This window comes from Macaca thibetana, chromosome 5, assembly GCF_024542745.1.
Source record: "Macaca thibetana thibetana isolate TM-01 chromosome 5, ASM2454274v1, whole genome shotgun sequence".
NCBI classification, from domain to species: domain Eukaryota; kingdom Metazoa; phylum Chordata; class Mammalia; order Primates; family Cercopithecidae; genus Macaca; species Macaca thibetana.
The window spans coordinates 168834291-168856086 of record NC_065582.1 but is presented as its reverse complement, the minus strand read 5'-3'; the positions used below and the strand labels follow the sequence as shown (position 1 = coordinate 168856086).

Sequence of the window (21796 nt, the reverse complement as noted above, 5' to 3'; positions counted from 1 at the left end):
ATAAATAAACAAATAACAAAAACAAAACATGAGACAGGTTTTAATAGGGCTTAATTAGGATGGGGACTGTGGGAAACAATTCTCAAATATAGTTAGAAGCCAGGGACACAATTTCTTTTCACATACGATACAATGTAATCGCATATTGCATTAAAAGTGTAATACAGTATTAACTTTCAATGTCTTCCAATTTTACTTGAATATACAAGTAGATAAGGCAAAAAGATATTCTAGTTCCCTTTTCCATCAAATCCAATTAATTGTGTTTCATTTAAAGTTTGACCATTTTTCAAAAGTCTATATATTTTTATGATGCAAAGCTATATTTAATGTATCTAAATAAGCAAGATCAGGAAAAAAAAAAAAAACCCAAAATATTCCAAAACATAAAAAGACATCCTCAAATCACTTTGTGCCTTGGCAAAACTTAACAGTAATATCATAAGCTAGTGTTGCAAAGCTGTCATCCTACCTAATTCTACCTAAATGAGCTCAGTAATTCTAAATTGGTGTCCAGAAGAGATCTTTACATAAGCAATTATCAAAAACAGTCCATTTTGTATTCAAGAAGCACAAACAACAATAGTTTTTTAAACAATTTATATAAAGAACACCTAGAGATTTTTTACACTTCATAAACTAAAATCACGTATGAATACTTGACTAAAGCTATTTCTCATCGTCTTTCCTTAGAGAAGACCAAAATACATTTCTCGTAACGGTAAAACAAAAGCAGTAAATTATTTAAACATCACTTAAATGCCCCCTAAAGTAACCTTCCCTTCTCGTACATTTTCTTACATTCAATGCATTCTACGGTACACATTTCTGAATTGAAATTGTATTAAGTTTAACTAATACGATCTCCTTTCCACTAGTGAAAAAAAGATCTTAAGGCGTTAACCAAACACATGGGAGGCGGGGTCGGGGGTGCGAGGTGGTGCCAGAGCAGATGGAAACCAGGTAAGAGAGTCGTTTTCTTAAGACACTAGGGTTACTCCCCAACTCCAAATGCCAAGATTCACTCGCCAGTAGAGCAAGCCGCTGCCACTATCCACTGCTTACACAATACAACCTTCCTTTCTACCTCTTCCCCTACACTCCCACCCATAACCCCTTTCCAAAACAAACACCCACTACGCACCCCATTCCATAAGCCGTTTCTGCCCCTCTAAGCCCACTAAACAAACCTGCTGGATAACAGCTCTATGCATTCGTCTCACTTAGGAAAAAAAAAAAAAAAAAAGCGACTGCAGCAAGGTCGGGAGTCCCACCATTCCTGTCACCCTAAACAATCCACAGGGTGACAGCCCCAAGCCCAGAAGTTTGAAGCAAAACGATTCATATCCAACCAAAAAGAGGGAATTGCAGTTGAATGGGGATGGGAGGTGGGGAGGGCGATGCGTGTGCGTGTGTGTGTGTGTGTGTGTGTGTAAGGAAGAGTCCATCACATGACAGTGAAAGAGGACCAGAGTCGTCGGGGCGTCCGCAAGCAGAAAAGGGGGGGAGGGTGTCGTTGCCGTGGCAACACCCCCCATCCGTCCAGACTTCCAAAGAGGAAGAACTTCAAATCCCAACCGTCAGCGCTCAAGCGGCTCCTTCTTAAAGGGGTACACACAGCGCCGCCGCCGAGCGCGAGAGGGCAGAGTTGGGCGCCCCCCGCCCTTCGGGCGACGCCCCCGCCGCCCCTCGCCCCCAGCCGGCCCATCCGCGGCCCCCGCCCTACAAGCGCCCGGGGGGTCTCCAGGTCCAGGTCCCCAGGAACTGGCCGCGTCTGCTCACCCGGCCCCCGGCGGCGAGAAGGGGGTGTGTGTGCGCTCGGCGGGGGCGCGGACCAGCCCGCCTTCCTCCGGCCGCCCTGCCCGCCGGCTCCCCTCCGCCAGGGCGCCGACCCACCGGGCCGCTTCCTCCCTCCTGTCAGGGTGGACGGCTGGCGACTGCGGGCAGCGACGGGCGCCGAGGAGTTACGGGGAGAGCGCTAACGGGCTGCTTCCGCGGGGGCTCAGCAAGCGGGTCCGAACTAACAGTTCCCGGGGAGCCCAAGAGCTGGGAAGGCGAAGGAGGGCGGACCGCGCCGGGCCAGCAGCCCGCAAGACAAAAGGCGAGCGCCGGGGCCGCCGCGCCGCGCCGCTCCCATCTCGCTCCCCCACCGAACTAACCCGAACGGGAGATTCAACTAAACCCCTCAGCCACAAACTCCTCGGGCTGCGACAGCCGTCGCCGCGCGGAGCCCGGAGCCCCGGCCCGCGTCTCTCTTACCTACACAGTGCATGAGGCGGTGGCGCCAAGAGTCGAGTTCCCGCCGGAATCCTCTCCTCTCCGCCGCGCACCGAGGGCTCCGGCACTGAGCGGCGGCGGCGGCGGCGGCAGCAGCGGCGGCGGCAGCGGCCATTCTCTCTCTTCCCTTGTCCATCTGCGTCCCGCGTCACGCGCCCTCATTTACATACGAGCAGCGCAGGCACGAGGCAGGGGCGCGAGCCCTCGGCGCGAGCCCCGGAGCGCGCGCCCCCCGGAGGGGGGTTGATTGACACGTGTCACTACCTTCCCTCTGCCCTGCCCTCCCCCTCCCACCGCTCCCTCAGGGAGAGGCGGGGAGGGAGCCAGAGGAGAAGGAAGCAACCTGCCGCTTCCGCTGACCCCGCCTCCCCACCCACTACCCTCCTCCCCCTCCCGCTGGAGTTTACTCAGGCGAGCCATACCGCTCCCGCCGCCCGCGAAAACCCTGAGCGGGAGCGAGAGACCCGGAGCCCAGCCAGGAACCGGCGTGCTAGTGGAGCGGACTAGCAACGCCTACTTTCTGCCTTCACTACGGGACTCCGACAGTCCGGAGACTTCACTTCCCAGGCTTCATTGCGCCAGGATCCCGAAGCCGAGTTTGGCGCCGTGGCGCGTTGCTTGCCGGTCATTGTAGTCCAAAAGAAAGGATCGTTTTCCCCCCCTCCACACTCGGGTTTGCAGGCTGGCCTGGAACTTCTCTGCGCCGCGCCGCTGGGGGTGCTGAGCCTGTCGCTCCCTGCGCCCGGGACCGTGCGCTGCCCGGGTGGCCGGTTCTGACCCGACTGCTTTAGCTTCCTCAGGCTCCGCGATAGAAGGGTGGTGGAAGCCGCAAGAGTTGTCGGCCCCTTGTGGGTTCAGGCTTCGCTTTGTGTTCTAAGTGCTGGAAACTTTCCGGGGTCTCTGTCTTCTTGTCACTCCGCAGGGATAAGGGCAAGTCGGTCATTCGCCTACATCTGGAATAACTGCCAAACGTCCTAAGAGAGATCCCGGAGTGACTTCGGTTTTCAAGGCGAAGAGATATCGGAAAGCGAGAATCCTTACAAGGACTAGGAAAAAGATGCGAGTTTTTTACACTGAAAATTACTTGCAGGGGACTGGGCGTAGCCGGCTGAAAACTGCAGAAGGAAAATTTTCTTTATAAGCTCCTGGAGGGCAGCGACCCACTGAGACCTCTGTACCGTGACATCTGTCACTCACTAGACCCTAGTACAGTGTGTGACGCGGGATTAAGCACTTTACAAATGTTATGGAATGAATTCTACGCCGTGCTAGAGAAAATAACTTCTTCAGAGAGAGCGAGAGAGGAATCTTATGTTTAAATACAGACCCCAATTAGAGTTTTTACTTTTGCACCAGAGCGATTGTGCGTTTGTTTCCGTATACGTGCAGTTGATCAAGCCGAAGCTAAGCCACCCAACGTTTGCTAAGAAGTACTGTGTATGTCTGGAAATTTATTCACAAGTCTGTGGGAAATATGTTTAATTCTTCTTGGAAATCTCATAAATTCTGAGTTCAGTACCACCTTCCATGTTTTGTGGCTTATCCTTAACCACCTTCTTTCTTTTTCTTCCTATGAGAAAGTATTTCTTTGCTCATTATGACTTCAGTAGTGAAGATGTAATTTTACATTTTCATAAGTTAAAAATAATAAAGTCTGAACGCATAATCACCTTTTCTAGAACGGTCACAATTGGAGTGCAGGTGAAATTACTAGTGAAGGTGATCTTGGAATTGTCAGTGGATGGTTTCAGTTAACCACTTCCATTCATAATTGCCACGAGGATCAGCCTTTGCAGTTTTCCTGATCGCTTTTATAGTAATCTACATTAGTTAGGATGGGAAAAATTATGGTGCAGTAATAAATGATCCAAGAATCTTAGTGGCTTAAAACAACAACAAAAAACTATTTCCTGCTTATTTACATGTTCATCTCTGGGTGGCAGGAGGAGGGGGCTTCATTCCATGTGGAACGTCCCCCGTTGTGTAATAGGCAAAAGGAAGATGAAGAATGGCAAACTGGTTCTTCCTAAAAGTGATACAAGTCAGTTCTCACGTTTCATTGACCAAAGCAAATTATATGGGCATGTAAAAAAGGGAGCAGGGAAGTGCGATCCTATTATATGTGCAAAAAGAAGATAACCAGAATTTATTGGTAAATAGTATCAAGGATTACTGTGATCTATCTTTCTAGTCACCAGTTTACAGTTCACTTTCTTTACACTACAAAATAGATTTGCTCCTATCACAAAATGAGACAATCCAAAAGTTCTGTTCAGTAAAGGCATTAATCTCAAAGCCTAGCATCTCTGGGTGATGCTTGGTAGTCTCCATATTGGAACTGGATAAAGCTGCTCTTGTTATAGACAACTAAAAAGATAAGGTATCCTCCCCCGATCTCTCTCACTTGCAATTTCTCTTCTCCCTCTCTCTCTCTCTCTCTCTCTCTCTCACTCACACACACACACACACACACACACACACACACACACACACACACACAGAGTGATGGAATAGGAACTAAATAGACATGGTGTCTTAGTCTATTTTTTGCTGCTGTAATGGAATACCACTTACTGGGTAATTTATATGAAGAATAGACGTTTATCGCTCACAGTTCTGGGGCCTAGAAAGTCCAAGATCAGGGTGCTGGCATCTAACAAGGGCCTTCTTGTTACATGGCCCCGCAGTGGAAAGGCAAAGAGAAGGCAAATAAGTAAAAAAGGGCCAAACTCATCCTTTTATAATGAACCCACTCCTGCTATAAAGAATCCACTCCCTTGATAATGGCATTAATCCATTCACTATGCCCTCATAGCCTATCACTTCTCATTAGGCCACATTTCCCAACACTGTTGAAATGGAGTTTATGTTTCCAACACGTGCTTTTTCGTGGACAAATTCAAACCACAGCATATGGTAAACATTCCTGTTTAGAAAGGAGAAAAATGGGAGACACACAGGAACCATTTCAGCAAATATTTTACGACAGTTAGCATCTCCAACTTTCCAGCCTCTGACAATTTCCTTGCTACCACCCAGTGAGCCTCTGAGTTAAAGCCACATATTTTAGATTTTCTGTTATAACTGTACCTCCTTCTGGGTGCCAATTTATACATTAGTTAGAATGTGCTATGTTCTGCTCCAGTAACAAACCCAAAATCTAGCAAACTCAAAACCTCAGTGATTTAATACAAAACTTAATACAAAAGTTTTATTTCATAGTATACTATCCGTCTTCCAAAGGTCAGTGTGGAAAAGGATGGAAAGAACATGAACCCTATAAGCCTCATATCCATCCAGGGACTGAGGCTTCTGGGGCTATGCCGTTTGGAAGCTCCCCAGTCACCATAACGAGAAAGATGATGCTAAATCACAGTCCAACTCTTAAGGCTTCTGCCAGAAGCGACACATTTCAATAGATGAAGCAAATTTTATGGTCATGCCTGACTTTTAAGGAGTTATATATTAGAAAGCTTTGAGGGCAGGGCAAACCACCCCACAACTTAATACCTTAAAACACCAACTGTTCATTTAGCTCATAATTCTGTGGAATGAAAATTTGTGCTAGGTTCAGCTGGACATTTTTGCTGGCCTCTACTGGACTCACTCAGGTGTTTGTGGTCAGCTGCCTGTCAGCAAGGCAGCCCTGTTTCTGAGGATTCTCTGACTGTCAGCTGGGAACACACAGCAATGAGGCCAAGTATCATCAAGAGGCCAGCTCTAGCCCTAGCTTATTCACATGGTGGCAGTCAGAGGGATCCAAAGTGCTGCAAGAGAAGAAGTACCCATGCACAAACACTTTTCAAATCTCGGTTTGAGTCACATTTGCTCTGGTCCCAATGGCTAAAGCAAGTCACATGGCCAAGCCCAGAGTCAATATGGGGAGATACATTCTACCTCTTAATAGAAGGATCTGCAAGTCACATTACAAAGGGATTTGGACAGAGAGAAAGAAATAATTTGTGGCCACTTTTGTAGTCTACCACATTTGGGAAAGTGCAAGGTTATCCTATTCTCCAAAAGAAGGAGAACTAAAGATATAAACAGAACTAATGAGTATCACATATCTAGAATTTCTGGGAGAAGATAAAGATTAAGGCCAGAAATATTGAAATACACAAATGGAGTTAACTTTGGAATTCAGCTTCACTTTGAAGAGCAAAGAAGTTTCCATGGCAAGTACTACAGAATGTATTATAATTACCCAATGAACCTGAAAATAGGAGTCTTTTAACCATTACATTCTAAGCATCGAGTGCTGGGCCAGGCACTAATATGGTGTCTAATATTTATTCATTGGTTTGATACATGTTTGAGTTATCTATAAGGTCAAGTATAAAAAGAGGGTCATATCGGCCGGGCGCAGTGGCTCACGCCTGTAATCCCAGCACTTTGGGAGTCCCAGTGGATCACCTGAGGTCAGGAGTTCGAGACCAGCCTGGCCAACATGGTGAAACCCCATCTCTACTAAAAATACAAACATTAGCTGAGCGTGGTGGTGGGCACCTGTAATCCCAGCTACAGGTGGGAGGAGGCTGAGGTGAGAGAATTGCTTGAACCAGAGAGGCGAAGGTGGCAGTGAGCCAAGACCGTGCCAATGCACTCCAGCCTTAGCAAGAAGAGCGAAACCCCATCTCAAAAAAAAAAAAAAAAAAAGAGGGTCATATCAAAGATTGTCTCCTACACTGAAAATCCAGTTACTCACAAAGGATTTTCATATAACAACAGGTATATGATATGAAATGTTAATGTTCTTTGGAGAAATAATTTTGTTCTGCTATCTACTTCCTATACATGTTGTACCAGTTATTTATTGCTGTGCAGCAAGCCAATCCATAGGGTAGTTGCATAAAGAACAACCACTAGATATTATTCACAGTGCAGTTCAGGTGGGCTGTTTTGCTGATCAGGTGAAGCTCTGCAAATCTTACCTGAGATTGCTAGTGTTGGAAGCTGCATGATCTAGAATGGCCTCACTCTGGTGTACAGTTTGGCTTCCAGTTTGCTGGGGTAATGAGAATGGCTGAGTCATGTGTCTCTTACCATCTAGAGGCTAGCTAGAGCCAATAATTTATGCAGCGGCAGCATGTGAAGCGCAACATAATGATAAGTACTAATGTAGAAGTGCTTTTCAAGTGAGCTTGCATCGTGTTCTGCTTGCTACTATCCTATTGGCCAAAGCAAATCTCATGGTCAAGCCCAAAGTCTGAATTAAAGGACACTAACAAATGGCATGGATTCAGAAAGGTGTGAACAAATCTGGGTCATCACTTCAATCAAACTACCATCAGTAACTATCCAAGTTCACTATTATCCACCTAAAACTGATGAGCACATCTATAGAGTTCTTAGACAGTACCAAGACATATAAATTGCAGGGCCAAATAATAGTTTATTAATTTACCAGTTAGTGAATTTCAAGCTAGGGTGCTTTTTAGGAGGACGTGATATAACAAATACAAATACATTGGAGAAGTTTGAAATACATTTCCACAATAGAGAAATACAAAATTACAGAGAGGTATGACTAGAGTCGTATTTTTGAGATATTAACCCAAAATGAAAGCGGTTCTTATATTTTTTAACAAATATAAACAATCCAATATACTAGTAGGATTGTAAAATACCTACTCAATTCTATATTATCCATATATACCATAAAATGATATATTTTATAATTTAATAAAATCTAAACAATTTTGTATGCATTAGATATTTACAGTTGTAAAGCATAACTGCTAGATACTTTAACTGCACAATGCTTTATAATGCTGAGAAACTATCTTTTGAGTAAATTATATCTGTCTTGTAAAGAATCACATTTCACTATATTTCCTTTGGTTCTGACCTGTAATACAGTTCACTGATCAAAGATTAAAACTTCAGAGAAAAATTTGATTAACCAATTATTTAGGACATAGAACAAATTTCCCTTCCAGAAAATTTCTAATCAACTACATAGTCATATTATACCAAATTTTATGCAAACATCTTAGATTCACCCAGGCTCATGAGTCAAAGATTTCTCAATAGTCTTCCTCCTTATGGAAGTACAGACTCTAAAGTCTTCATTAACTGAAATACATACATGTTAATGTATTTATTTTCAATACTGCAGTTAAATAGTTAGAGATATCTAAAATATATGATGATTTTGTCTTCTTGATGCATTTCCAAATACTATCAACACCTTTCTGTACATTTTGTAGGAACAAAGATAAAATTTTACAGCAGGAATAATGATTCAAGAAACAAATGTAGTGGTAATGTACTTCGTTTCTTAGATTATACTGTCTCCTTTTCTCCTATTCTAAGACTATCCTTAGTATACATAATAATGGGCATGATAGCTGGTCCAATTCTGTCACTTATATCAAGGTGGCATCTCCGGTTTTTATTCTTTACTTTCATTGTTGAGTTCAATCATTGGATACTTTAAAAATATTACTGTTATATCCTGTTACTGTCTGTATAGTAAATTTCATATAGCTGGACCTAAGATTTACTATATTAGGACAACTCAGGCCCTAAACTGTCAGGATAATTAATACCAAAATTAGGGTGAGTATGTTTTCTAATTTTTTTTTTACATAAAATCATACACCTTTGAGCTTGGCACCTGAATTTAATACCATTTACCATCTACTTTCCCTTGCATCCAGGCATGATAATAGGACCTGATCTATCACTACTCTTTTTGTGTCCATTTGAAATCACTTCTCTGGCCTAACGCATTATTGTCACTTTCATTTTCAGCCTTTTAATAAAATTTCAATGTATTAAAGGCTCAGTGATGGCAATTTTATCCAATTTAATCCAATTGCACAGTTCAGTATCAAAGTAAAATAAAAATGTCATCTATAGTACCTAGACTATCTCAGTTTAGAGGTAATACAGATCATCTAGGTCAATCCCCTAATTTTGCAGATAGAGAAATTGGGCCCAGAGAGGATAAGCAATTTATGTAGGTCACACGGCTTATTAGTAGCACACCCAAACTAAAGATCAATTTCTTGATTCCTAATCTTGACTATTTCCTATAATAAGAGCTATGAGTTTGGCATTTATACACATTATTAATTCATTTACCTTTTACCATAACCTTATGCAATTAAGTACTTTCATTATTATTATCCCCATATCAGAGAGAAAGAAATATAAATTGACTTAGAGATGTTAAATAACTTAAATAAGTTAGCATTATCTAGCTAGTTACTGATGAAACTAGAATTTGAATCTTTGTCTTTCCAAATTTAACTACCGCTTTTCACTGGAGAACAGGAAAGAAGGTGAAAAGCTGCCTATTAAGGAATCAGAAATTGAGGAAGCTGGACTTTTGTCAGATTTTCAGGAGTGGCTACTGATATTGTCTCTATCTTTGGGGGAAGATATAGATAGTGACATTTTCAGTAGCACACAAAACTATGGCTTCTCAATGTTTAACCTATCATTCAGCCAAACTGGGGTTTTTGCTGTCCCCATCTGACATTCCATGCTATCCTACTCCCATGAAGAACACTTCTCAACTGAGTGGTGATTATTACTACTTTCTATGCTCTTAGAACACTTTATTTTTCTCATGAGTCTTACCGTATTTTTCCATGTAGTATAATTATTTGTTACTGTTTCTTATTGTTTCTCTGTATAACCTTGTAGACTGTGAAGTCAGAGCCTGGTATTCACCACCAATGTGCATTCTATACTTGCATTCTACACCTAGTAGGTATCAAAGAGACTTTTGTTGAGTTGAAATGAAAGAGTAATTAATTGAGATTTTTTAAAGAAAAGAAATATGGAAGATATAGGGCTTCCTTCATCCATGACTTACCCTTATTCTCAAATTCTACTTGTAAACCCAAACTTATTTTTCACCCGATGTCAAGACAGTGACAAAAGGTGGTCACACAACTGCATTTTACAGAGTATATTTCAAACCAAGAAATTAACATCATTTGGCCTTTCTGCATGTTGAAACGCCTGACACAAACTAAGTCATAACATTTATATGAACAAAGCATATCATTTTACTTACTAACACGCTTTAGGCAAACAGAAATATGAACAATTTATGTACTTGACAATTGTTTCTCAGGCTGTTGACAATAGGATTTGACTCTCAGTTTCAAAATGCAAAAAATTTTTTATATGAAAGTAGTACAAAATACCAATGTTTCATGGTAAAGAGGCCATGCAATAAACCTCTGAAGTAAAATCCATTGGGTTAAAGAAGTTTATTTTAACATATTACTATAAGAAAGGTTTGTTTAAACTGTTTAATCTGATAATGGCCCATATTACTATCTACCTGGAGAATACATGTGATTAAAGAGAAAAGAATAAGGCAGTTAAATTATGTCATGATTTTCCCTTATAAAAAAGAGATGTGAATGAAAATGTGACGTTGGTAAAAGTTTAATACCTTTTAACTTAACCAAAATGTTATAATATTTGAAGATTTAAGTATAATAAGATTAAATTACAATTAATAATCACCCTATGCAACAATGGAAAGTAAAGAACAACCTATTATTATCCTATTACAGGCTTTCAAATTCAATAGGCAAAACCACCTGATTTTATATACTAAATTCATTAAGCTCTAAACCTGAAACTTGAAAGAAAAGTAAATCTAACTATGAAACAATATGGTTTGGCTCTGTGTCCCCACCGAAATCTCATCTCAAATTGTGTTGAGGGAGGGACCTGTAATCCCAACGTGTCTAGGGAAGGAGGTGATTGGATCATGGGGGCAGTTTCCCCCTTGCTGTTCTCATTCATAATGAGTGAGTTCTTGTAGTATCTGATGGTTTTATAAGTGTTTGAAAGTTCCTCCTTTGTTCCTCTCTCCTGCTGCCATGTGAAAAAGGTCTTGCTTCCCCTTTGCCTTGCACCATGATTGTAAGTTTCCTGAGGCCTCCACAGCCATGTGGAATTGTGAGTCCATTAAACCTCTTTCCTTTATTTAAAACAAAAAAATCACCCTCATGATCCAATATCTTACCTCCCTTGGCACATGGGGATTACAAGTCCCTCCCTCAACACATGGGAATTACAACTCAAGATGAGATTTGGGTGGGGACACAGAGCCAAACCACAGCAAAACTCTGTAACTATTTTTAATATCAGTGGTCTCCCCGAATCTGTCTTTTTTTTTTTTTTTTCATTGTTCTCAGGAAATAGAATGATTGTAAAGCAGAAAGTAAGGGTCAGAGTCAGAGCTGAAGTCCTGGGGATTTGTTGAAATGTTATATAAGGAGCTGTGAGAACCGCCTGCTCCTCCAGACTTTGTCTCCACTATAATGTAGCCAAGTATTTTTATCACAACCCCTGCAAGAAATTTACCCTGTGGAAAAATTGAACTGAAAGATTATGGATTGGAGGACACCAAGCATGGTAGAAGGGTAGGGCAAACGTTGTAGAGTGAACACAGATTAAACAGTCAAAGTTTGCTGAATTCCTCCACCTTGTTCTTGGAACACTTATAACCAGGTTTATTCCCTTCAGCAAAAAATTGACGATCCCTCTCAAGAGAAACTCAAAGTCTCAGAAAGCTCACCCACTCTGCAGACCTTTCAATAAACGTTTAAGGACCTCACTCATAAATATATATTGACATTTGAGGGAAATATCCAACTTGAAAGAGAGAGAGACCAAAACAAACAGATAAAAGAAACTCAGAGAAAAACAGAAACGTTTCAAGAAATAGAAAAAAGTTTCAATTAATTATAATTAACATTTTCAAGAAGATTAGAAAAGATATTACATCATTAAAGAAAGAATTACTTTGAAACAAGATGCTTGGAGAGAGAGAACAATGAGAAAACAAGTAAGAGCTCTTGAAATTAAAAATATGTCAGATGAAATTAAAACAAAATTTTAAAGAAGTGCTGAGAGATAAAGATGAGAAAATTTCATTGAAGTAATATTTCAAAAATATGAATACAGATAATAGGAGATAAGAAAATTTAACAATCAACCTAGGAAGCCCAATGTTTGACTGACATGGGTTTCAGAAAGATAGATTAAAGCAAACTGAGGAAAAAGTATTATCAAAGAAATAATAAAAAAAAGTTCCCAGAACTGAGGGAAATGATCCTCCAGATTAAGTAATTTCACTCCAAGACATATAATCATGGAAGTTCAGGAATCTAGAAATAATGAGAAGATTCTTAAAATTTCTAGGGAGAAAATAGAGACCCTGTGCAATGGATTAAAAATCAGAATAGCGGCCTGGCGCGGTGGCTCACGCCTGTAATCCCAGCACTTTGGGAGGCAGAGGCGGGCAGATCACGAGGTCAGGAGATCAAGACCATCCTGGCTAACACGGTGAAACCCCGTCTCTAGTAAAAACACAAAAGAATTAGCCGGGCGCGGTGGCGAGCACCTGTAGTCCCAGCTACTCAGGAGGTTGAGGCAGGAGAATGGCGTGAACCCGGGAGGCGGAGCTTGCAGTGAGCCGAGATCCTGCCACAGTACTCCAGCCTAGGTGATAGAGCGAGATTCCGTCAAAAAAAAAAAAAAAAAAAAAAAAAAAATCAAAATAGCATTGGGCTTCTCAACAGAAAACAATGGAGCAATATCTTCAAAATTATAACTGAAAATGATACCCATCCTAGAAGTTCTAAATTTCATCAAACTATCAGCCAATTGTGGGAATAGAATGGATTTTCAGACTTGCAAGTTCTCAAAACATTGACCTCACAAATACTGTATCCCTTTTCAAGATACTACCGGAAGATGTGCTTCCTTATAACAAAGAGGTATAGTGATCTAGGAAGCAGGAATCTAACACAAGAAAAAAGTCAAGGAATTCCTAAGGGGAGGGAGGGCAGTTACAGATCACAGATGACAGCAGACCCAGAAATTAACAAGTCCAAAAGCAAGTAAGGTGATGAAAGGATCCAAAATAGAATTTCGTGGTACAAAATGGAACAGAGATTATATAACAGATTTGACTTGTGGAAAACTGAACATTGAAAGTATATTGGGGAGAGCAAGAATAATTAGCAATAGGCACATTGTTAATGTAATTCAGAAAAATAAAAGATCCTCAATATCTGTGACTTTAATTTTTGTCTTTTCTTCTCCAGTGCCTAAGATAGTGCCTGGCACAAAAGAATCTTAATGAGTGTTTCCTGAATGTATAAATGAATGAATGAGTGAATAATAATAATAAATTTTGTGCCTTCCTCTACCAGCACCCAATGCAGTTACTTGAACATAGACAAATGCTAAGAATGTTTGTTGACTTGTATGAATGCAGTCGTTTATTCAATTATTTGTTATTTATGTTAATCAGACTTCTTAGTGAAAGAAATTAAATTTAAATTTGTTTGATCAAAGACGGGAACTTATTAAACTGAAAAATTCTGGCTGGGTGCTGTGGCTCACAGCTGTAATGTAATCCCAATACTTTGGGAGGCCAAAGTTGGTGGATTGCTTGAGCCCAGCAGTTCGAGACCAGCCTGGGCAACATGGTGAAACTCTGTCTTTAATAAAAACACAAAAAGAATCTGTAATCCCAGATACTCAGGAGGCTGAGGCATGAGAATCGCTTGAATCCAAGAGGTGGAGGTCTCAGTGAGCTGAGATCCCACTGCTGCACGCCAGCCCGGGCCACAGAGCAAGACCCTGTCCCCACTCCCCAAAACAAACAAACAAAAACAAACTGAAAAATTCCAAATGGCAGCTTTAGTCACAGAATGGATCTAGGCATTCAAACAGAGCCTGTTTCTTCTTGTCTCCTCTTGGTGGTTTCCATTTTCAGGTCATGTGCTGGAAAAGGTGTACATGAGTAGTTGCAGACTTAATCCCCTAGATGAGCAACACCTCTTTTTCTGTAATTACTCAAAATCACAGAACTGATTCAATTGACCAACTTTTATCAATTTCCTGAGTCAATTATTCTGGCCATGGGAGTGAAATATTCTGATTGGTTAGGTCTGAGTCACACATTCAACTCTAGAATCATGGGTCAGCCTCAGCCAAACCGCAGGGTCTCAAAATCAAGGAGGGAGAGAGTTCCTCAGAGACAACCAGTGCACTATTACCAGAAAAAGAGAATATATCTACCCAGCAGGCGAAAACAATTGACAATTTTACTGAAAAAATGCACCTACTTTATCCTGACCTCTACTAGAGAGACAAATATTTCTCCAAAGAAGCCTTTCAAAACAGAAAATAGCACTGAGCATACTTGTTAAATATGACTTCAACCTCTTTATATCTCATCTCTGAACATTCTAGCTTCTTGGCATGTAAATTGTGTACTAGCACTGTTCAACAGAAACATAATGTAAGACACAAATGCAAGCCACATGTGGAATTTAAAGTTTTCTAGTAGCCACCTTTAAAAAGTAAAAGTGAAATTAATTTTAAGAATATATTTTATTTAATATAGTATATCTAAAACATCATTTAAAAACAAGCAATATGAAAGTTATTACTGAAATATTTTACATTTTTTTCGGTATTGTCTTCGAAATTTTGTATGTATTGTACAAAACAGTACATTTTAATTCAGATTAACCATATTTTGTAATCTCAGTGGCTAGAGGCTATATTTGGCAGAGCAGTTCTGGGCTGTGAAAGATCTCATATACTACTAAGTAGAGTTTTCTTTTTCTCCCTCCTTCAACCAATTTCTCCTCTTAAAAACCTTCCCTTTCCATTCTAGTAATTTTTATGGTTCCAATAAAATAGTAAAATGCATCAAATAGGACAATGTTAATTTATTCGCCATCTTATAATTTGGAAAAGGGAATAAAAAGAAGTGTTCTTTTACCACAGTTCTACTTTTCAATTTTCTACTTTTCAAGAATAAGAGCTGAAATAAAATGGCAAATCGCACTGGTGCTTTCATTCAGCATAAGTAAAAGCAATATGAAACAGATGATCCTGTCTTGATGACAATTATGGTACTACTTGGCAGGAAGAAGTGAAGAAAGAATTTGGCTTGTTAGCATTAAATGGCTGCCCAGATAGGTTCTACAAAGAATAGAGGGAGTGAGAAGAATCAAGTTACCCACATGCAGCTAATGAAATAGTTGCGTCATGCTGTTGGGGGACTCTCGAATGCTAAGATAGAATACTTGTTAGCACACCTTTATTCCTCAAAGAAGTCTGGTTTGCACACACTCACTTTTGAGAATAAATCTTCAGATGTACTTTTTCTTACATTTAAAAAGAAAGATATTTTTTTCTGTTATGAATCCCTTGATCCAAGAGTTTATTTTGGCACTTGGAGAATTATGTAAAACTTATTGCCAAAGCAGCATTTTCAATTAAAGCATAGGTTTCCAAGCACTCCTTAGGTTAAGAAAGATAAAAAACATAAAATGAAAAGCCCTCCAGAATGTCAACTACTTTGGGATAGATTTTTCATGACTTTCTCAGTTCAAACAAAATTACAGTATATATAAAAATGTGACAGAATTTTACTTTGCAAATTTAGTATGATTAGAATTTATATCCAACTATAAAAATTCAGTTCATTTTTCACACATATCTTAAACAATTTGAACTCATTTAAACTGGGTAATTTAATTTTAAAATGTCAATATTTAAGATCCATACTTTATCATAAAGTGTATCTTTTTGTGAGAAAGCAACACCTTACAAAAAAATTCAACAAACATTTTCACACCTAATGTTGGTCAAGTGCTATACCAGGTGCTGGGTCTTTGAAGATAAACAGAATCTACTCTTGTGTTCATGGTGTTTGTATGTAGTGTTTGTTGCAGAGCATTTGTAAACCTTCATTTTGGAAACAATAGCTTTATTTTTTCCTGAAGACTATCCCCTCTCCTGTTCTTAATTTATCTGCTTCCTATGGAATTGACCGCGCCCCTGACTGCAAACTAGAGTAGGTGGCTCAGGACTGGCCAATCAGAACGTCGAATCACCCTGCCCACAGGGATTGGCTCAAGCACAGGTACATTACCTAGTCAGGGTCAATGAGACACAGTGAGATTTGGGAAGAGACCCTTCCTCTTTTCCTGTAACTGTGCTACAACTGTATGAGTCCATTTTCATGCTGCTGATAAAGAGATATCTGAGACTGTGTAATTTATAAAGAAAAAAGAGGTTTAATGGATTCACAGTTCCACACGGCTGGGGAGGCCTCGCAATCGTGATGGAAGGCAGCAGACGCGTCTTACATGGCAGCAGGTAAGAGAGAATTGCAGAGAGAATGAGAGCCAAGCAAAAGGGGTTTCCCCTTATAAAACCATCACATCTGGTGAGACTTACTCGCTACTACGAGAACAGTATGGGGGAAATCGCCCTCATGATTCAATTATCTTTCACCAGGTCCCTCCCATAACACGTGGAAATTATGGGAGCTACAATTCAAGATGAGATGTAGGTGGGGACACAGTCAAACCATAGCAACAACCGTATTGCCACTACATGTACTTTGAGAACAAAAACCAACACTAACAAAAAGAGCTTACCAAAGGACAGAGGAAAACCAAGTCTGTAATGAGCTTGTCTAAAGCCAATAAACTTGGAATAAAGGAGGAAAAGAAGAAAGTAAGCTGAATGAAGGCAATTAGGTTGAGGAGAAGAGATGTTGGAGTTTAGAAGAAGAAGAAATAGAATTTCAACCAGATAAATACAAGACTAAAGGAGACACAGCATGACGAGTGGGGAAAACCTCAAACAGTTCATTTTGGGGGACATAAAGTGGTAATACTGGAATGATTAGTGAAGAGAGTGGAGAGGTAGGCAAAGGACAGATCTTGGAAAACCTTATTTCCCAGAGTAAGGAACATCACACAGGGAACGGCAGGATCATTGATATATTTTAAGCAGGAGAGTGTGAAATGGCCATATATTTGTTTGAAACAGAATAATCTAGAGGTGTTACAGAATGGGTCGGAGGAGTCTGGAGACAAGAAAACACTTAGAAGTCTTTACTCCTGTCTATTCCAATCACTATAATGGGGCAGAGGCAAGGAGAAGGCAAAGGAGAAATGAAACATTTATCTCTTTATTTTATTAAATTGAAGCCTAAAATATTTTTAGTCAAAGTAATATGTACACATGATTTAAGGGTAAACTCATACAGAGTGGTTTATCATGAAAAAGCAATAGTCTGCTTTTGCTTTTCTCAAGCTCAGTCCTATTCCCCAGAACAAACGACTTTTAACTTTTTAGACTGTTCATGACTACAGCTATTCTTGTCTGGGCGTGGTGGCTCATGCCTGTAGTCCCAGCACTTCGGGAGGCCGAGGCGGGTGGATCACCTGAGGTCAGGAGTTCGAGACCAGCCTGACCAACACGGTGGAACCCCGTCTCTACTAAAAACCCAAAAATTAGCGGGGCGTGGTGGTGTGTGCCTGTAATCCCAGCTATTCGGGAGGCTGAGGCAAAAGAATGGCCTGAACCTAGGAGGTGGAGGTTGCAGTGAGCTGAGATAGCGCTATTGAACTCCAGCCTGGGCAACAAGAGCAAAACTCCATCTCGGTGTGGGGGGTGGGGGGGAAGAAGCTATTCTTGTGGTCAGTCAGGACTGCCATATTCAGTTGTACCCTTACCAATCTGTACAACTCTTTGTGGCATCCCTCAATTAGTGCCATATCTCTAAATTATATGTGCTTACCACCATTTCTTCACTTCAGTTTTAGACATTATCAAGCTATCCATTTTCCCCTCCTCCTCTCTTTCAATAGATCCATATCTTAATACATTAAAAAAATACATTTGTGATTGCTATAGGCTGAAATGCATCCTCCCCAAAATTCATGTTGAAACTCTAACCCCTAGTACCTCAGATTGTCACTGTATTTGGAGATAGACCCTTTAAGGAGGTGCTTAAGTTAAAATGAGGCCATTAGGATGGGCTGTAATCCAATATGACTGGTGTCCTTACAAGAAGAGGAGATTAGGACACAGACACGCATGGGGGAAGAACATATGAAGACACATGGAGAGAAGGGACATCTGAAAGCCGAGAAGACAGGCCTCAGGATGAAATGAACTCTGCCCATCTTGAACTTCTAGTCTCCAGGATGGTGAGAAAATAAATTTCTGTTGTTTACGCCACCCAGTTTGTAGTTCTTTGTTATGGCAGCCTTAGTAAACTCATACTGTGATTAAAATTTTAGAAGTGTGTAATATACTTGTATTGCCTGTTTCATCAACTACAGACAATATATTTGATTCTCCATTTCTCAAGATGAGGGTTTTTAACACTCATTTCTGTTTGCTCTTTCTTACCCTCTCAGTTTCTACTTTTCATTTTCTGTACTTTCACGTCAAGTTTGATAACATTTACAACGTATTCTGTAACCATATTTAAATCTTCTATGCTTTATTTATAGGTTGGTCCTAAAAATCAATAATCAGTAGAAGTCATCTGCCTGTAATGACGATGTTCACTGAGTAGCCAAGTAGATTGTTTTTCGTTTTCTTTAGGTTTCCAATTGCCTTGTTGTCCTCTTGCACTATGAATCCTAACAGAACCTTGAGGTCATTTTCAAGGATACTTGCAAACCTCCTGAATTTCCCCTTCCCCCCAGGTACCTCCTCTGGCTGTCCTCTTTTCTCCTGTTCCAATATGGACTGGCTACTTTTTAGGCAGGTAGGCACAAGCATTTTCTGTCCTTGCTGTACTTGATAGGAGCCACAGGTGAATGCCTTCCCTTTCTTGGTTTACTCCTTCATGTAGTGGGATTATATCCTCCAGGAATTTCCTGGTAAAGGGTGTCTGAGAAGTGCATTTTCTTAGGTTTTATATTTAAACTTTTAAAATTCTGCCTTCATGCCTGATTAATATTTTTTATCCAGAACTTTGAAAAGCATTGTTCCAAGGTCAGCTAGCACCCCGAATTACTAATGAAAAGTTTCGTGGTATTTTGATTTTTACTCCTTTATAGGATTTTCTTGGTCCATTTTGTGTTGCTGTAACAGAATACTACAAACTGGGTTTTATAAAGAACAGAGATTTATTTCTTACAGTTCTGGAGACTGAGAAGTCCAAGGTCAAGGGGCTTGTGTCTTGCCAGGGTCTTCTTGCTGCATCATCCCATGATGAAAGATATCATGTAGGAAAGAGAATGTGTGTGGTGAGTGAGGGGTGGGTGGTGGCACAAACTGGCTTTTATAACAAACCCACTCTGAGATAAGGATGTTGATCCATTTCTTAGAGTAGGGCCCTCATGCGCTGGTCACCTTTTAAAGGCTCTACCCCTCAATATTGTTGATTGGGAATTAAGTTTCCAACACATGACCATCATCACTTTGGGAGACACATTCGAACCATAGCAATAACCATTTAAAAAAAATATCTGGAAGCCCTTAATGTTTCTTTATCCTTGATGTGCTGAAATTTTATAATGATATGCAGAAAGCTAAGTCATTCTTCATTCATTATGTGGGATATGTAAAAGGATCTTTCATTTTGGTGACTCAATATTTCTGCTCTGGGAAATTATCTTTTATTATTTTTTTTTGAAAATTTTTTCCCTTCATTTCCCATTTCTCCCTTTCTTGTACTCCTGTCAATTGGGATTCATTCCCTCTTTCTTACTTTTCTCTCATATTTCTCATTTCTGTTCTTTTCTCTACATTGTGGAAGATTTGTTTACGTTTCAAACTATTCTACTGTGTTTTTTTTTCTTTTTACTAAACAAGTATTTACTCTTCATATGTATGTTGTAATACAATGACTCATTTTTCATAGCATCTTATTCTTACTTTATGTTACATTTTTAAAAAAGTATATCTCAGGATAGTAATTCAAATTCATTTTAAGTTAACTTCTTCCTGAATTGTTTCTTCTGGTATCCCAATCTCCTTCTCTTTGTTTACCTTATCCCCTATGTTCATGTTTACAGTTTCCTTAAATGATTGGTGACCCTTAGTTATCCTTTTATATTTAACAATGAGGTAACATAGAAACCTGTTAGAAACACCGTGTTCACAGACTGAACTTCGAAACTAGCAACCTATGCTTCAAGGTGAGCTGGTGGGCCAGAATGTGGAGAGCTTTGCTCTCAGGCACTATTAGTCAGCTATTGCTGCAATTCTGTTGTTGAATACCTAACTCTCAAAACTCGGTGGTTTACAGTAACAGCAAACCTCTCTCTCTCTCTCTCTCTGTCCTCTCTCTGCCCCCACTCTGTCTCTCTCAACTTGATGAATCTGTGAAAGTTTTCTAGATTCAGGTAGATGTGGCTACAAGTTGCAGGTCATGTTTACGTATGCTCCACCTGTTTCACTCTGGGATCCATGGCTACTTAGGGCATGCTGTCATCACAAAGATGACAGAATCGTATAACGGCAAGTAAGGCAACATGAAACATTAAAGCCTCTCCTTATATCACATTGGCTAACATTCCATTGGCCAAATCAAGTCACACAACTGAGGCCAAAGTCCATGAAGGGGGAATTTTATTCTGCCCATGATGAACCTTGGCAAGCACTGTGGGGACGGAAGGAAGAATTATGAGCAAATCATATAATCTCACACAGTTACCAATGTCTGTGGTAAGCTACCATAGTTTTCTCTAGATTATTTGCTTGATACCTTTGGAGAGTGATATGGTTTGGCTGTATTGCTACCCAAATCTCACCTTGAATTATAAGAATCCCCCTGTGTCAAAGGCAGGGCCGGGTGGAGATAATTGAATCATGTGGGAAGTTTCTCCCATACTATTCTCGTGGCAGTGAATAAGTTTCATGAGATCTGATGGTTTTATAAATGGGAGTTCCCCTGTACAAACTCTCTTGCCTGCTGCCATGTAAGATGTGCCTTTGCTTCTCCTTTGCCTACTGCCATGATTGTGACATCCCCCAAGGCATGTGGAACTGTGAGTCCGTTGAACCTATTTCCTCTATAAATTACCCAGTCTCAGGTATGTCTTTACTAGCAGTGTGAGAATGGACTAATACAGAGAGGAATACTACTTTTTCATTTTTCCAGGCAAATACCAGGCTTTAGTTAAAGATCATATAAGTTTAAGACAAAAGTTCATGTAGATAGAATAATAAAGCAATAGCATCTAATAGTGCCTCAAAGAAAGCAAACATTGAATAAATGTTCGAATAAATAAGTAAATGAACAAAAAAGTGAATAAAAAGAAATGAGGCTTTTTTGTTTGTTTGTTTGTTTGTTTTAAAGGAGCACTCAGAGGGGTCTGGAAATTTTCAAAATGTTCATCCTTTTTTTTATCTCAAGTAGTTGAGACAGTTTCAGAGTCATACATGAATGTATACCTTATCTGCTCTGTATTCGTTCTCTTTTAAAGTTGCTTGGTGACTATATTCAGTTTCAGTTTTTATCTTTATAATACATAGAAGACTGACTTAAAATTGTTTAACTAAGAAATGTTACCCTTCAGGATAATTTGCTTAAAAAATTTAGGATTTCACAGTATAATTGCTTTTAAACTTAAATGGAAAGTATTTCACATTGTCAAGGCTGTAAAAAAATAATTTTTTATCAACCATCTCACAAAAAAAAAAAAAAAAGACTGGCTTAAAATACATGGAAAAATTCAACCACAAAGGTGAT

General features: G+C 40.0%; 1 protein-coding gene across 16 annotated transcripts in view; it reads right to left on the bottom strand.

Annotated features, from left to right (window-relative positions):
- The window catches only part of LCORL (ligand dependent nuclear receptor corepressor like), a 296483-nt gene that overhangs the window by 178695 nt on the left and 95992 nt on the right, over positions 1-21796 (bottom strand). For 2 of the 16 annotated variants that reach the window (XM_050791942.1, XM_050791941.1), the window contains exon 1: positions 2260-2596. The exons of 1 other annotated variant lie outside the window; for it this stretch is intronic. In XM_050791942.1, the coding sequence (XP_050647899.1) occupies positions 2260-2413 (154 nt within the window). In that variant the 5' untranslated portion in view covers positions 2414-2596. Of the gene's footprint in view, positions 1-1190; positions 1652-2259; positions 2597-21796 lie in introns of those variants that run through there. 13 more of the 16 variants (XM_050791956.1, XM_050791955.1, XM_050791951.1 and 10 more) reach the window with 11 other exon arrangements.